Genomic DNA, 14,907 nt, shown 5'->3' with positions numbered 1-14,907 from the left:
AAATGGCTCGAGGCCCGCCTAACGAGCCCTGGCTTCATTGCCATCGCTGAGCTTGCAGCCTATCCCATCCGTCGTCTCCAGATCCTCGGATGGCGACCCAACTGCCAATAATACCCAAGCATGAGCCCCTAGAATCCTTCTTCGCCAAACTGCCCATCATGCCAGCCAGCGGCGAGGGCTCCACGGTGCACGACTCGAGCCGGCGCACGTCTGACAGACGCCCAGCATCGCCTTCAATCGTCATCGAGAAAGCAGCGCCGCCCATTGAACGCATATCTCCCTCATCCAATCGATCTTCCGAGAATGGTGCAATGAATGCATCATCTGCTTCTTCTGCGGCTACCAATCGGCGCTCACCAGAGGACGGCAGCGATGCCATGACGACGCCGCCTCTCGCTGACGCTCCTCGTCACGCGCAGCTGTCGTCCGACAAGGGCCTCTCCCTCGAATCAAACGGCTTCCTCAATGGGGCCACTGAGACTGAGCCAATTGAGGCTGCTCGCGGAGAATTGCAAAGCCAAGACGCTTCAGATGAGGCATACGCTCGACAGCTCGAGGCTGAGTTGAATGCAAGAAGACCCAGGACCGTGAGGAGACCGCCTTCTGTCAGCTATGCAGAGACGGCTGCTGACAATGAAGAGCAGTACGACAGCATAAAGGACGACTTCATGGAGGGTCCAAGCTCAAGACCGGCTCCAGGTCCATCTCCAATTGCAGCGATCCCCTCGTCACGAAGTGTCCCCGCTTCCCCACGAGCCACAGCTCGGTCATTGAGTCGCAGAGTCCCTCGCCATCATGACGAGGACACATCAATGCCAGACGCCAGCGCTGTCCTCAATGTTCCAAGATCGCAAAGTGCCGCCAGGGCAACATCATCGTCAAAGAGGAAATCAGGTGCAGCCTCCACCTTTACACCCGTGCTCTTCGCCCAAGACGGCGTCAACTGGGAACGTCAGTCGCAAAGGTGCCATGTCAGACGATACCTCAACTACCCGAAATGCGGCGCCTGTATCTCCAAGATGCCCTACGAACTCTGTGACTTTGCGGACATCCGTATCCTTCCCCACATTCTCACTGAGGGCGCTGCCAGGGAGGAGCTTGAATTACAGAAGACTGAAGACGGCAAGGCTACACTTGCTCGACTGGCCAGTGAGCCCTTCTCGAGCGTCCACTTCGACTACCCGCCTCGAGATGGCCTCTTTCCTGCAATGGACGATGTCTCGCTGCAACGCATCAAGGCTACGACAGCCAGTGCCCTCCTCGAGCACATGCAAGCCGAGCGACAGCACGCCAAGAAGGCAGAGACGCTCTGGCGCCGAACAGAGGCAGCAGAGCGCTTCAGGTGCGCCAACTGCTACACGTCCATTTTCTCTGCCTCCTACATCTGCCGCGTCTGTGGCAAGGAGTATTGCCCAGAGTGTGCAGACGATATGCAGCATGGTCACGCACCTGAATCAGGAGAGACACAGTCCTCACAACCAGGTGGCTCTGCTCTTTCGGCTAAGCTACCCAAACTCATTCGTTGCGTTTACGGAAACACGCACTCGGCTGCAGAGCTCTGTCCTATCACGCGCCTGACAGTCGAGGAGCTAGAGGACGAGGTAGCGAGGATGGAGGAGGTCATTGCAGCGGCCGCTGAGAAGGGCAAAGCTGCAGGCGGTACGGCAGTGGCGGAGGACGACGATGATGGCTCGCTCTGGGGCGGAGATGCTTCTGCACCCGAGAAGAGTCGCGACTACGTACTCGACACATCTCTGACGGGGCCACAAGTCGACGAACGTGTCGGCTCTCACATCCTCACCGAGTTCGACAATGATGTGGATGAAGCGACCTTCCGTCGCGAGTGGGCAAAAGGTGACCCAGTCGTAGTACACAATTGCCTCGATCCGGAACGCATGAGCGCGCTCGGCCAACCCTCCGCCTGGGGCCCAGACAATTTCACTACCGCCTCGTACCAAGGCGAGCCTTGTATTGTTGAACGATGCGATAATAGTCGTCTGCAGCAGATCTATGTCTCCAAATTCTTCGAGACTCTTGGGAAGAACCAAGAGACCAAACGCGCCGCAGTCGGAGGAGAAGCGGGCACCTGGAAGCTTAAAGACTGGCCACCTCAATCTGGCTTCGATCACACCTTCCCCCAGCTGTACGCTCATTTCAATGCTGCACTGCCCGTGCCCAACTACACGAGGCGAGACGGCAGCATGAACATCTCTGCTCTGTACGCCCGCAATGGCGTATCGCCCGACCTAGGACCGAAGATGTACACAGCATGGCCATCCACTGAGGATCAGGCGGGCAAGGGGTCAACAAGGCTCCATATGGACGTGGCAGATGCAGTCAACATTATGTACTACTCTGCTACCCCGCCCGACGTGGATCCAGCAACCCTCCACCCTTCACACCGGGATGGCGTAGCCGCATGGGATATCTTCCCCGCCAAGGATGCCAACGCTCTTCGCCAATACCTGATACAGCATCGTGGGCTGTCCCTGCTAGATGCAGGAGATCCAATTCACTCGCAGCTGCACTACCTCGATGGGACCGACAGGCAACGTCTCTGGGCTGAGCATGGCGTGAGGAGCTGGCGCATCTATCAGAAGAAGGGAGACGCCGTCTTCATTCCCGCAGGATGTGCGCATCAAGTCTGCAATCTCGCCGACTGTATGAAAGTGGCCGTAGACTTTGTCTCGCCAGAGAATGTGGCGCGCTGCTTTCAGTTGACGAGCGAGTTCCGTGATGTGAACAGAGGTCATAAAGCGTGGAAAGAGGATACATTGCAGCTGAAGAAGATGCTCTGGCATGCTTGGAGGGCTTGCCGCACTATGGAGGGGCATGACTATGAGGCGGCAGCTAAAGCAATTGGGGCATCTGCGGCCAAGATCAAGCTTGATCGACACCAGCCGATTAGGGAGAGGATATCGTCTAAGAGGGCTGCGGAGGAGACGAGACCGAGTGCTGCCAAGAGCAAGAAGAATGTCAAGAAGAAGAAGGGGGATGCGGCGATTCTGTCCTCCAATGTCGGCAGTTTCAATGGTGGCACAGAAGATGAGGGCTTGGAGAGCAACGAGGCATCGAGATCAGTTTCGCCTCGCAAGTCCGCCCGTAACCCACGACGCTCGGCAGCAAACAACATCAACTATGCTGTTACCGGCTTCATCGATGCAGAGGAGGCGGAAGACGATTCCTACGACGACAACGGCGCTGGTGGCCGTAGGGGAAAGGCAAGCAGGCCGCAAAGCAAAAAGTCGTCTCGTGCCAGCGAGGTATCCGCGAGTCGGCGAGTGAGGCGATCCACCCCTGGAGCAGCTACCACCTTCCGCCCTGCTGCTCGCGCTACCTCTTCGGCGGCGGCAGCAACCTCATCGAATAAGCGACCCAGGTCTCGCAGCGCAGGCAGTAATGGTACAGCAGAGCGTGATCCTCACCAGCCCCGATCAAGGCGTCGCGTCGTGGTCAGCGATGAGGAGGAGGACTCGGATCTCACCAGCGCTGCCGAGAGCTGGAGCGAAACGGAGCTTGCTGCGCATTCCTCGCGTCGTCCTCCGATCAGTCGCAGTCGCAGGCACGCCGCGAACAAGGGCTTGTACCGACGACGTGCCAGCCGGGGAGAAGAGCACGGCGACGATCACGAGAGCGCTCAGCCGCCGCTCATCTCGCGTGCACCTCTCGATGCGAAAGAATTGGTCGACCTCCTCGCCTCACCGCAGGACGTGACGTCCATGTTCACTGGAATGGTGGCGCCCCCCCGTTCTCCGTCCAATCTGGATACCGCAAGTGGGAGAAGACAGGAGGCAGAGCAACGGCGTGTCCGCGCGATTGCTGCCCGCTGGACTGCGGCGCAACGGGACGCCATGGGGGCGTTGCATGACTTGTGGGCTGGGTGGGACGTGCAGGAGGAGGTCACTGCGCTTCGCTCTAGCATGACGGAGGATCGTGCTGCTGCAGCTGCGGCGGAAGTTGGCGGCGCAGAAGATGGCGAGGGAGAGGAATATGGCCCGAAAACAAGACGGGAGATGGAGCTTGAAGCAGAGCTGCTGGCGGTGAGGAAGCGGGCAGAGGAGAGAGAGGCCGCTTTGGAGTGGGAGATCGGAGTTGCCAGTGATGCTCTCAGGGCTATTGAGCAGCACCGGGCGAGGACGAGGTGACTAGGAGTCGGCACTCAAGTCGCCTTCGCCCGGTGGTGACTCTTCTCATCCTGATCGTACTCGTCCGCAGCAGTGAGATGAATGCTCAATGTAACCCGCCACGTCCATTGCCCCGTCACGCGTACGCACACACGCAAAGCCCGAACAAGTCAGATCGATTATACAAAGACAATGATGAAGTCACAAGATGATGAACGACAGGTGTGAGAAAGCCTCGCGCGTGCCATTCCTTCGACAGGCGGAAGGTAGGGAGACTGCGTTGGCGTGGTAAGGAGCGGAGAGAATGTAAAGTAGCTTCGACGTCGTTGATGGGTATGATTTGTGTAAGATGCGAGAAGAGAGTGATGAGACAAGACGTGTGAGACGAGGAGTGCTTGACCGAAGGGCCGTGCTGGGTTGTGTAGCCCCCGAGAGAGGACGATCGCTGTTTGGGCGAATGAGGAGAGGGGATGATGCTGCAATGCTAGTGGTTGGTGGGAAGGCGCGATCCTGGCAGTGCTAGAGATGGGCGATGCACCCGGCTTGCTGCCGCTGGCGCTGGTTGCGCTAATGCTTGATCCTCATCGCCGGACGTCTACAGGCCCAAGCCCACATTGAACTCCCACCTCCCCTCCTCAAAGCCCTGCGCCGTATCACTCAGCATGATCTCCCTCCTTCTAGCCACGTACACTGTAAGATCAGTCACCTTCTGCCTGAGCGTCGTGATCGTAGTAGGATCAATCTCGCTCTCGAGCTGCTCGCTCAGCTCCTCCACCGCCCGCTCGAGGTCGCGCTGGTTGTCCTCGAACAGGTCTGTCATGTTGTTGCGCTCGAGGTAGTAGGCCATGCAGTACGTCCATTTGAGGGTCATCCTGCACTCGGTGACGGTGTCTACTGCCTTTTTCAGGAATTGGACCTCGATCCAGGTCAAGTCCGAGGTCTGCTGCATGCGCTCCATCTTCTTCTCTGTGCGTGAATACAAGTCCCGATCTAGCCTCGCACTCTGCTCGTGGTTGGCGAAGCGGTTGAAGAAGTGCAGATAGCGCTCCAGTTGAGCTCGACTCTTGGCCTGAGCGTCACGAGCGTTCACGCCAGCCTTCTCGTCGTAGCGATTGCAGTTGTACCAGCTGTTCCCGTGATCGCTCCAGGGTCCTGCGCAGATCCAGCACCATTCGTATCGGCACTTGCGGCATGTCATGTGGTTGCATCCGCCGTTCTTCTCAATAGTACTGTTGCACTTTGGGCATTCTTTGGTATTCGCCGAGATCCAATTGGCCGTCTCTGAGTCGTCTTTGCATTTCTTGAGCCACTCTTTGACAAGAGGGCAGACGGCGGGGCCATGAGCTTGCTCCGAACAGCCGAAGCAGAAGGCATGGCCGCAGGAGCAGCGTACCGAGGGGACGATGGTCTTGAACTTCTTGTGCGAGATATGGCATTCGACCGCATTTTCGCAATTGGGGGCTGGACACCATCGCAGAACCGACGAATCGTCGACGTAGGTGCGGTTGAGGAGGGTCATGTACCTGAGCGTGGCGTGAGGGCGGACGAGACGAGGGGGAGGCGTCAGTTCAAGGTCTTCTTCTGAGCGCAAGTAACGGCTCACCTCTCGTAGATTGGCGAACTGACAAGCAGCTGTATCGTCTTCTCATCGATGACGAGCTTGCACTTCTCTTGCATACATTGCACTCTCCTACTCTCGCCCTCCTCCCTGATCTTCTGCTCGACGTAGTGCTGATAGCAGTCCTTGCAGAATCGATGGTCGCAACCGAGCGCCAAAGTCTCCATCTCGCCACCGTCCTCATCTTCCGCCGAAAGGAAGCAGACTGAGCATGTAAAGTCCTTGCGCTTGTGAATCTTGGGCCTCTTGGGATGGTCATCGAGCACGCCCGCCTGCACCTTGAGTGAGGCTTCATTGTCCATGTACTTCTCGATGAGTCGCTCTTTGTTCCAGTTCAAATGACGAAGCAAGATGGCTGCATCTGTGTCCTTGATCTCGAACATGGACGCGATATGGTCGACGTCTTTCTTCTGCTGCTGTTGAAGTCCCTCGATGGAAAGGCAAGTGTACTCGACTTCGTAGTTCTTGAGTCTATTTTTGCCGGCAATGTCGTGCGTGAAGGCATCGTCGTCGTCGATGCCGCCGACACCGCCGATGTCAACTTCACCGTCTTCATCGTCGTCCTCCCCAGCGACGGCGTCCAGGTCATCTGCGTCGAAGACCTCGTCGTCATCGTCGTCATAGAGGGCGGCTTCGAGCTCGGATGGGTCGCTGTCCTCGTCCATGGTGAACTCGGCGTCGTCTCCGTCTTCAATCTGTGGAGAGCAAGAAGGGGAGCAGGAGGTGTCAGATGCGGGGAATCTAGATCTGGTGTCGCGGGTGGGGACATGGACTCACATCACTGATGTCTGACCGGGATGGCATGATTGCTGTGCTGTGTGTGCGGCTTGAGCAGGACGGGGATGCAAAAGGTGCCCTTCAGGGGGCCAAAAGGGAAGTCTATTATGTTTGCCGAGAAAGGACGGTGATGATGATGAGGGTCGTGGTCGATGGTCAAGAGGGGTCAAGATAGTGGAGATCGAGGCGGCTTGATCTCACCAGTTGAAGCGGTCCGGGTGGCAACGCGACGCATTCGACTCGCCAGTCCGCTGCATGAGCCCGTGGTTGGGAGAGACGGAGATGAGCGAGAGTGGGCGAGCGGGCGGAGGGAGATCAGCGTCACGTCGGAACGGCAACAAACACCCGCTCTGACCGTGGAGGAGTTCATTGGTTGATCCAGAGGTATCGAGCCTTTCAACTGGTAGCTTCCATTCCCCCTCACTCCTCCTCGATCCTCTTTTTCACCCGCGGCCTCGAAGGGTGTCCGCCATGCTCTGTCGGCACCGGCCATGTCAAAGAGAAGAGTCATCACAGACCATGATCGCGACACGCCTTCCCCATCACCAGCCCCACGCGTCTTGGGGTTCAAGTCTGCAAAGACTACCACGCCAATAGCCCACAGGAGTCGAGGAGGACCAGCAGGAGGCTCTTCAAGAGCAAAAGTTGACTTGTCGGCGCTGGATGCTTCCAGCCCCTCAAGTGCATCATCACCCCCCCTGCGTAGAGCCCCGGCCTCGACGCCCTTCATACCTGCGTCAACTACCTTTTCGCCTGCTTTGCGCGGCGTGTCCGCAAGCCATGCATCCACCTCCGCTCCTACGACGCCCAGGATAGGTATCACGACTTCGGCTAGCGGGTCAATACGTAGCGCGTCACCCAACAAGCAAGCGCCACTGCGAGGCTCGCCCTTCGAGCATGGCGAGATTCCACCCAACGTCACTGTACGTTCATCATCCAAGACAAATTTGGCCGCCATCGCTCGAAGTCGCACGGGCACAGAAGGCAGTGGCATCAGCAACGGTGCAGCGAGCTCTCTTGCATCGCCCACTCCCAGCGTCAATGCCAGTGGCAGAGCCTCGCCCGTTCGGATGCCAGGACATGCTCGATCCAATACCCTCGGGCGTGTCCCAACAGCCTCGTCTTTACATGCTACGCCCACGCAGGCTAGGCTGGCAGCTGCGGCCGTCTTCTCACCTCATTCGAATAGTGGTACATCCTCGCCGATGTCGCCTCCAACGTCAAGACCAATGAGTGGCGTCGGACAGCCTCATCTGCAGCAACGTGCCAGCAGTCCATCGCGACCAGCTTCACCCGCAGGCCTCAATGTGCACCGCCGCCACTCTGCGTCCGAAGGTCAAGAGGTGTTGGCGGCGGGTAAGCGGCTGAGTAGACCTCCTCTCGCTCCTTCAGCATCACTCTCCTCTTCGATGGGCATGCATCACCAGAGACAGCAATCCATCTCGTCGACCTCGGCCAACTCCGTGAGCGGCATTAGCGCCGCAAGAAGCTCAGTAGGGAGTGATACGGCATCGACGATTAGTAAGTCACCTGTATCTCCCTCTCCAATCGGTGGACAGGTGAGTCCGCCGAGATCCCCGCCTGCCATTGTGGCCAAGGTGGCACGACCACAGCAGCCGCAGGCTACTGTAGGAGGTCTGTCAAATGCCCGGGAGCAGCCCTCCTTCGGCTCGGCAGCAACGGCCACAGCGACCGGCTCGAACGGCTTCTTTGACTGGGCGTTCTCAGGCTCCACTGGGACACCTCCTGTCCCGCCGTCCACTCAATCACCGACCCGTCCTACTCCATCATCAGGCTCAGCCCTCCTGTCACCCACCACCGAACAAGCCACCCCTAGCGCGGGTTCCCATTTCTCTTTGCCCATCGAGTACGCTCAACTACGCGTCGAGCGCAAGATCGCCGATCTAGAGATCACCAATCGCTCCCTAATGGCAATCAACTCTGGTCTCGAGGTGAACAAGCACCGTCAATTCAAAGAGATTCGAGAGCTCAAACGACGACTCGCACGCGCGGAGAATGGCTCTGCGCTTGCGCTCAGGAGTCCTGGCGGAAGCTCGGCAACTGGCACATCAGGCGATTCAGACGATGAAGATGAGGATGAGGATGAGGAGTACTTTCCCACCATTGGAGGAGGCGACGATGATGCTGGGTTGGCAGGCCCGCCGAAAGAGGATAAAGAGCTAGAAGCAGCTCATCAGCGTTGTCGCGCCCTTATTGACGGAATGCTTGCCGAGGCACAGGAGGCCATATTGAGCGTCTGGCCGCCTGTTGCGCCTACCCTTCCCACCAACAGTGCTTTGGTTGCGAGCACGGATGGAGCGGAAGAGAAGGGGGGAGGGGGAATGAAAGTACTTAGTGTCGGGGAGGTGCACGAACGCGAAGAGGAGGCTGCGCGGGCTGAGGTCGATGACGATGAAGCTGATGGTCTGGACGACAGCTTGGCAGGCATGGGTCTATCGGCGTCGGCATCAGCCGATAACTCCGGCATAACCACGTCGCTTACGCCGAGGGCCTCTTCTCCACCGGTCCCGCTACTGGGAAAAGGCGAGGAGCAGGAGCCCGCGGCGAGTGGACTCGTCGCGGCCGACTCCCAGTCATCGCTTTCGGACGCTCTCCCTCCTCTTCAACCTATCGAGCTCGACTGTGCGCAATCAGCTGCCTCTTCAGCCCTACAGGGCGATCCATCGAGGTCGGCAGCACCGCTGCCACCAGCAATAGCGGCATTGCCCTCCGGTCAAGACGAATCTGCCAACAAGGACAGTGACATGTCTGCAGAGCTCGCCGAGCACCCGCTCCAGCCTTCAGCTCGAGCGAATGGCGTTGTTAACGGCGACGATCATCACCTCGCAGACATGAGCTTGACCGACCAGGACGGTACAGATGCAGCAATACCGGCGCCATTTGCTAGCAATGCGCCTGGAGAAGCAGATGTTTCAGAGGCTGGGACAGCCAGCGAGGTATTTCCGCCCCCCTCGTCATCCCCTGCAATGCCTTTGGCAAAGGCGCAAGGCTTGCCTACGCCCATGCAACCGGTGACCTCAGCGAGTCCGCCGGGCCAGAGGAACGGTACAGCGGCGGCTCATGACGCAACGGGTGATGTCGAGGAGCGAGGCGCGGCAGAGGATGTTGACGCAGATGAAGATGGAGGTGCAACGCCTCTCATACGCGATGCTAAGTGGCTCGCTCCTCCTGATGACGCAACGGGCGACTCTCATGCGAGTGTGAATGGCTCCGCCAGTGGCGATGTCAGCAGCGAGGCAGACGAGAGCGGCGCCAGTGGAGAGACGAGCGTCTCTTTTGAGCGAGACGACGGTGGCGATGGGCAAGGAGACTGGGAGCGGTACAACGACAGCGGTATGGCAGGCTCGACTACCACGCCAGATATATCCATAGACTGACCGTAGCGCGACGTGACTGGGGAGGGGTGCAGGATGAACACGATACGATACCTTTTTTTTTTGGAACTGTAAGCTCTCGCTGAGCCAGCCGGGCAGGAAGCTCAGAGCTGGTAAGTGGGCAAGGATACGCTCCTTTACTCTACTGTGAGCAATGATACCACTCTCATCTCTCGGATCGCTGCGTCTGTCGTTGCCGGGCCCGCGCGTTTCACTCATCATGAGGCTGTCACGCGCTGAGTTGTATGTAGGTGCTACGACCATGCAGTTCGTCATCATTGTCAAGGGGACGAGACGGGCCTACATGGTGCGTGTGCAATTTTGGGTGTGACACGACTGGGGGGTGACGGAATCGTTTGACTCGGAATCGGCCAAATCGCCTCTCTCTAGAGCCACGACATCCTTTCATCCTCCAATCGCATCAACATCCATTTTGAGGGAGCATCAATCCTCTGCAGCAAAACAAGCCGCTTAGTGGGAGAGGATAGTGACCTCGACCTCAACTCCGGGCTCGAGAGAGATGGAGGTCTGCGCGGGCGCAAGAGGTGATGATGCAGGTCAGCGTGCCATTCTGTCATCGGTGTCTGTCATCCGGTCATCTACGCACGATCTGCTTGACAATCTCGGAGGGCGAGTGCAGGTCGATCAACCTCTTGTGGATCCTCATCTCAAAGTGGTCCCAAGTCTTGGAACCCTCACCACAGGGGCTCTTGCGGACGGTGTGGGTGAGAACCTTGGTGGGGAGACGGACGGGGCCCTTGACGTGGAGCTGCTTGTCCTTGGAGCGCGAGACGAGGTCGTTGCAGACCTTCTCGAGGTTCTTGACGTTGCGAGAGGTCAAGGTGATGCGGATGCGGTGGATCTTGGCTGCGGGAGCCGAGCCAGCAGCATCGACGTCCTTGCCTCCGGCGGCGGGAATGTCCTTGGCGACGTAACTAGCCATTATTGATTGATGAGGTGATAGGGCTGAAGTCAGAAGGTGACCAAGTTGAGGAAAGGAAAGGGAGAAGGGCGGGGAGCCGCGAGGCGGAAGAGTTGTCGCAGGCCCGGTTCCGCAGCTGCAGGACGAAACCGGACCCGGGTCGGGTTGGCCCGAGAAAGAATCATCGCTGGGCGGACGCGGCGCCTCAGCCTGCAACAGCGTCCGCGAGTTACTGCTTTGACTTCTCATCGCCACCACCACCTCACCCTCACCGATCAAGGTAAGCATCAGGTGCAAGCTCGCGCGGCGACATCACGTCGCCCATCATCCTCTACCTCTCCGCGCCTGTGCGAGAGCACGATTGGCGGAGTCACATTCAGAAAGGCGGGAGAAAACCTGGAGAGGGGATATCGGGAGGGAAAGAAGCATAGGGGACGCATTCAGCAGACGAGGCAGGGTAGCATTCAAATTCTGGATGCTGCAAAGCTGTTACGACCAGAGGCTACTGAGACGCTGAGTGTCGACCTCTATGCTGCACCGGCCCCACTCGACCTCGACCTTGCACCCCTAGTCGGACTGGATTCGCAATCCCCCTCATCTTCACATCGTGCACCCAGCTCACACGCATCCTCTCCCTCCGTTCCCTCTTCCCCAGCCTCTCCCTCAAGATGACCCACGCCGACGTTTGGTTCAGCCACCCCCGCCAGTACGGCAAGGGCTCTCGCGCCTGCCGTGTTACCGGCAACAACAACGGTCTCATCCGCAAGTACGGCCTCAACATCGGCCGTCAGGCTTTCCGTGAGAAGGCTCACCTCATTGGCTTCGTCAAGGTGAGTTGGCGTGCGAGACAGTGCAGAAGGGTGGGACTGTGGGAGAAGGGTCGGGACAGGGTGCAACGAGGGAATGTCGGAGATGGCTGGACATCACAGCGGGATATCCCTGTGATTAGCACAACAGGCAGACATGGTGTTCAGGTAGCCGATGTCGCGATCATGGGCAGAGCTGTGCCGTCGCCATCGCTGCACGTCAGCTGTGCGGGCCATGGCGGTCACTCGCCTTGTCGCACGACATATTGAGCTACTGCGTGGACAGAACGTCCCGTCCTCGTGATCAGTCGCTGCTCCCTGGTCCTCCTCCCCTCCTGTTTCTGCGTATCCATTGAGGCCCGAATGTTGTCGGCTGACCACATCCACCCTCTTCTCACCACACAGTACCGTTAAACGGTCTCGACACCACGAGCCTTCGGCTGTCCTATCTGAGGCTCGCCACGCCTTCACTGTATTCTGTCCCACTTGACCAATACATTCTCACGATCACACCCACACGAAGCTGTATCGCCGGGATACGGTCGCATATCGCATGATACTGACGGAGCTGCGAGAGGAGAATTGAGCAGGCGTACGGGCTAGCACTTCGGCATCAAAGGTTCTCCCCCCTCTTCACGAGCATATGCCTCCCGATCTCTCCCGCGCTCTTGCACCCCGCCAAGGCAGCACAGAGCTCAAAGTCGGCCAAGATGCCCTTGAGCACCTTGGATACCCCTTCTTGCCCTTCGAGGGCCAAGCCCCACGCCCAAGGGCGACCGATGCCGACTGCGTGAGCGCCTAGCGATGAGATGAGACGAGACGAGGATCAGCATGAGAGTCCCATGACCGCGAGCCAGTGTCGTTGCACTCACCCAGTGCAAGCGCCTTGAATACGTCGGCTCCTGTTCTGACCCCTGAATCGAAAATACATGTCTTGCCCCTCTGCCTACACATGGCTGCAATAGTAGGCAAGGCCTGCAGCGCACCCACCGCACCATCGACCTGTCTTCCTCCATGGTTGCTTACAACGATCCCATCCACGCCTTCCTCCAACCCTCTCTGCGCATCGAGGGGGCTCTGGATCCCTTTGAGCAGGAGTGGCCTGTCCTCACCCCAGAGCTCACGCAGGGTGCGCAGTTCAGACCAGGAGCGTGAGATGCCCGGATTGAGAAGGGAGACGGCGGTAGCGCACACTTGCAGGAAGGCGTCGTTGTCGTGCTCTTTGGAGGGGAGCTTCCCGTCCGGGCAGTACGTGGCGATGAAGTAAGGGTCGGAGAGGAGCTGGGCGAGCCCTTGACCACGCAGGAAGGGATTGTAAGCTTGGTCTAGGTCGCGAGGACGCCATCCGAGGATCCTGGTGGCAGAGCAGGGATGAGGAGTGAGCACACGAACGAGATCAGCACAGTGTCGCGCCCGTCTACCCACCACGTATCCAGCGTCACGACCAAAGCAGTGTACCCTGCCGCTTTTGCTCGCTTGACAATGGACTCTGCCAGCTTATCGTCCGAAGGCCAGTAGAGCTGGAACCACGCCTCTGATCCCCCCTCCTCGTCCCCTACTGGGTTCGTGAAGTCCACCTGTTCGCTCACTTGCTCAATCGTGCGATCTCCCGCGCTACTGAGGCAGAAGGGCACCTCTAGCTCTGCTGCGGCGCGAGCTGTTGCAAGGTCTGCCTCATCAGTGTTCAGCTGGGATTGGACCCCAATCGGCGAAACAATGATTGGCGTCTGGTACTTCTTCCCTCCGAATAGTGTCGTGGACCCATCAAATTCAGCCACGTCGACTCCACCGAGCATGCGGGGAACAATCTGCCATGAATCGAGTGCAGCACGATTGTTATGCGAGGTGCTCTCCGATGAGGCAGATCCGGCTACATAGGCGTATGCCTCCGGTGACAGCTTCTCGCGGGCTGCTGATTCGAGGACTGAGCCCGTGCTTGTGGTAAAGGTGGGCGATCGGTTGGAGATGAGCCCTTCGAGGTAGATCTGGCGCATGTAGCCTGACTGGCGGATGGTGAGGCGAGTTCAAGTGTTCAGAGAGAGCTCCAGCTTGCAATTCCCAAGCACTCTCAGCTCACCTTGTTGCTCATGCTGGGCAATGAATCAGTAGTTGTGCGGTTTGGGTGAGAGGCCAGAGGACAAGGTCGCTCCAGGGTCCGGCTTCGATGGCCGTCACCGTCTGTGCGTGCGGGGAAGCACCCATCGACTGCCGGTCTGCCGAGTCCGTGCCCGCGTCGTCAAGTCTTTTTCGACTGCTGCAAGATCGCACGGCTGAGCAAAACCTCGAAAGCAACACTTGCGCGTCCCTTCTCTGCACACCAAGGAGCACAATTATCAAGATGCCAAGTGCCGATTCTCCCCCAACATCCTCATCCGCAGCTGTCGCTGGCCAACAGACGTCGAGATCAGACCCTCGCCTCTTCAATGGTCGCCCGCTCACGGATGAAGAACGCTTCCCGCCTCCACCAAAAGACCTTCTCTCCGTCCTAAAGACATTCATGGCAACGCAGGATCGAAGGGTATCCCTATGGAAGGAGTACGAGGAGGCAATGGAGGGACATCTCAAAGCTAAGCAGGAGCAGAAGGAGCGAGGTGTCGACCTCAATGAGGACGAGGCCGCTGCGCCCACAACAAACGGCCATCACGCAAACGGGGATCATGCCCCCGTATCAGGTGAGGGTCACTACGCCACCACTACGGTCCCCCTTTCTTCAGACAACCTCATCAGTCGCATCGTATCCCTAGTCACCACCGGTCTGCTGGATTGCGCGCACGAGACGCGCTCCCTCTCCCTTGAACTGAGGCATAATGAGAGCTTCGCGAGGCCAGATTTGGCCAGGATGGTGGATGGAGTGCAGGAGGCTGAGAATGAGGTGTTGCGCAAAGTGGTAAAGAGGGATCAGGTCAGACGGGTGCTGGTCACTCAGGGAGATGAAGAGGCAAGGAAAGTGCTGGCGGGGCCCACGAACGGTCAGGATGAGGTTGGCGGACCTGGCGAGGGCAACAGTGTAGAAGAGGGGATTGCCTCCTTGACCGCAGGGATTGAGGAGCTGCGTAAGGGGCGGATTGCGGAGCTGCTAGTCGAAGTTAGGGCTGAGATGACTGATCTGCAAGCTGAGGCGGCAGAAGTTGGCGAGGAGTAGTAGCTAGTAACAGCTGCAAGTCAATTGTAATACCAGTGCCATCATTGCACAAGGGAGGAGTCAGGAACAGCGTCATCATGAGATTTTGCAAGCATGAGCCACCCCGAAGACGGTGATCGGCTG

At 58.4% G+C, this 14,907-nt stretch overlaps 7 protein-coding genes across 7 annotated transcripts; 4 read left to right on the top strand and 3 right to left on the bottom strand.

Moving 5' to 3' along the window:
• Positions 1-158: 158 nt before the first annotated feature.
• BDZ90DRAFT_224999 (hypothetical protein) lies at positions 159-4,145 on the top strand (the record flags this gene model as incomplete). Its single annotated transcript, XM_025504644.1, has 1 exon — positions 159-4,145. One exon carries the CDS (start codon positions 159-161, stop codon positions 4,143-4,145), a length of 3,987 nt encoding a protein of 1,328 aa, XP_025364634.1.
• Positions 4,146-4,278: 133 nt separating this feature from the next.
• Positions 4,279-6,740, bottom strand: BDZ90DRAFT_229059 (putative ariadne-1 protein). Its single transcript, XM_025504893.1, has 3 exons — positions 6,520-6,740; positions 5,728-6,437; positions 4,279-5,647 (listed from the first exon to the last, which is right to left on the bottom strand). Exons 2-3 carry the CDS (start codon positions 6,405-6,407, stop codon positions 4,720-4,722), a joined length of 1,608 nt encoding a protein of 535 aa, XP_025364633.1. The 5' UTR covers positions 6,408-6,437; positions 6,520-6,740; the 3' UTR covers positions 4,279-4,719.
• A 179-nt stretch (positions 6,741-6,919) lies between these two features.
• BDZ90DRAFT_276524 (hypothetical protein) lies at positions 6,920-10,090 on the top strand. Its single transcript, XM_025508936.1, has one exon. It carries the CDS (start codon positions 7,011-7,013, stop codon positions 9,915-9,917), a length of 2,907 nt encoding a protein of 968 aa, XP_025364632.1. The 5' UTR covers positions 6,920-7,010; the 3' UTR covers positions 9,918-10,090.
• Positions 10,091-10,213: 123 nt separating this feature from the next.
• Positions 10,214-10,878, bottom strand: BDZ90DRAFT_229056 (putative 40s ribosomal protein s20). Its single transcript, XM_025504892.1, has 2 exons — positions 10,522-10,878; positions 10,214-10,442 (listed from the first exon to the last, which is right to left on the bottom strand). Exons 1-2 carry the CDS (start codon positions 10,855-10,857, stop codon positions 10,386-10,388), a joined length of 393 nt encoding a protein of 130 aa, XP_025364631.1. The 5' UTR covers positions 10,858-10,878; the 3' UTR covers positions 10,214-10,385.
• Positions 10,879-11,063: 185 nt separating this feature from the next.
• On the top strand, positions 11,064-12,152 carry BDZ90DRAFT_229055 (hypothetical protein). The gene has a single exon (XM_025504891.1). It carries the CDS (start codon positions 11,505-11,507, stop codon positions 11,910-11,912), a length of 408 nt encoding a protein of 135 aa, XP_025364630.1. The 5' UTR covers positions 11,064-11,504; the 3' UTR covers positions 11,913-12,152.
• On the bottom strand, positions 12,124-13,753 carry BDZ90DRAFT_229054 (FMN-dependent alpha-hydroxy acid dehydrogenase). Its single transcript, XM_025504890.1, has 4 exons — positions 13,720-13,753; positions 13,068-13,645; positions 12,515-12,996; positions 12,124-12,440 (listed from the first exon to the last, which is right to left on the bottom strand). The coding sequence occupies exons 1-4, from the start codon at positions 13,729-13,731 to the stop codon at positions 12,256-12,258; spliced, it is 1,257 nt and encodes a 418-aa protein (XP_025364629.1). The 5' UTR covers positions 13,732-13,753; the 3' UTR covers positions 12,124-12,255.
• A 149-nt stretch (positions 13,754-13,902) lies between these two features.
• On the top strand, positions 13,903-14,866 carry BDZ90DRAFT_229053 (hypothetical protein). The gene has a single exon (XM_025504889.1). The coding sequence runs from the start codon at positions 13,981-13,983 to the stop codon at positions 14,782-14,784; it is 804 nt and encodes a 267-aa protein (XP_025364628.1). The 5' UTR covers positions 13,903-13,980; the 3' UTR covers positions 14,785-14,866.
• The last annotated feature ends 41 nt before the right edge of the window (positions 14,867-14,907 follow it).

The sequence above is a fragment of the Jaminaea rosea genome (genome assembly GCF_003144245.1).
Source record: "Jaminaea rosea strain MCA 5214 unplaced genomic scaffold BDZ90scaffold_1, whole genome shotgun sequence".
NCBI lineage: Eukaryota > Fungi > Basidiomycota > Exobasidiomycetes > Microstromatales > Jaminaea > Jaminaea rosea.
The sequence above is the reverse complement of the archived record's forward strand: the minus strand, read 5'-3'. Positions and strand labels throughout refer to the sequence as shown.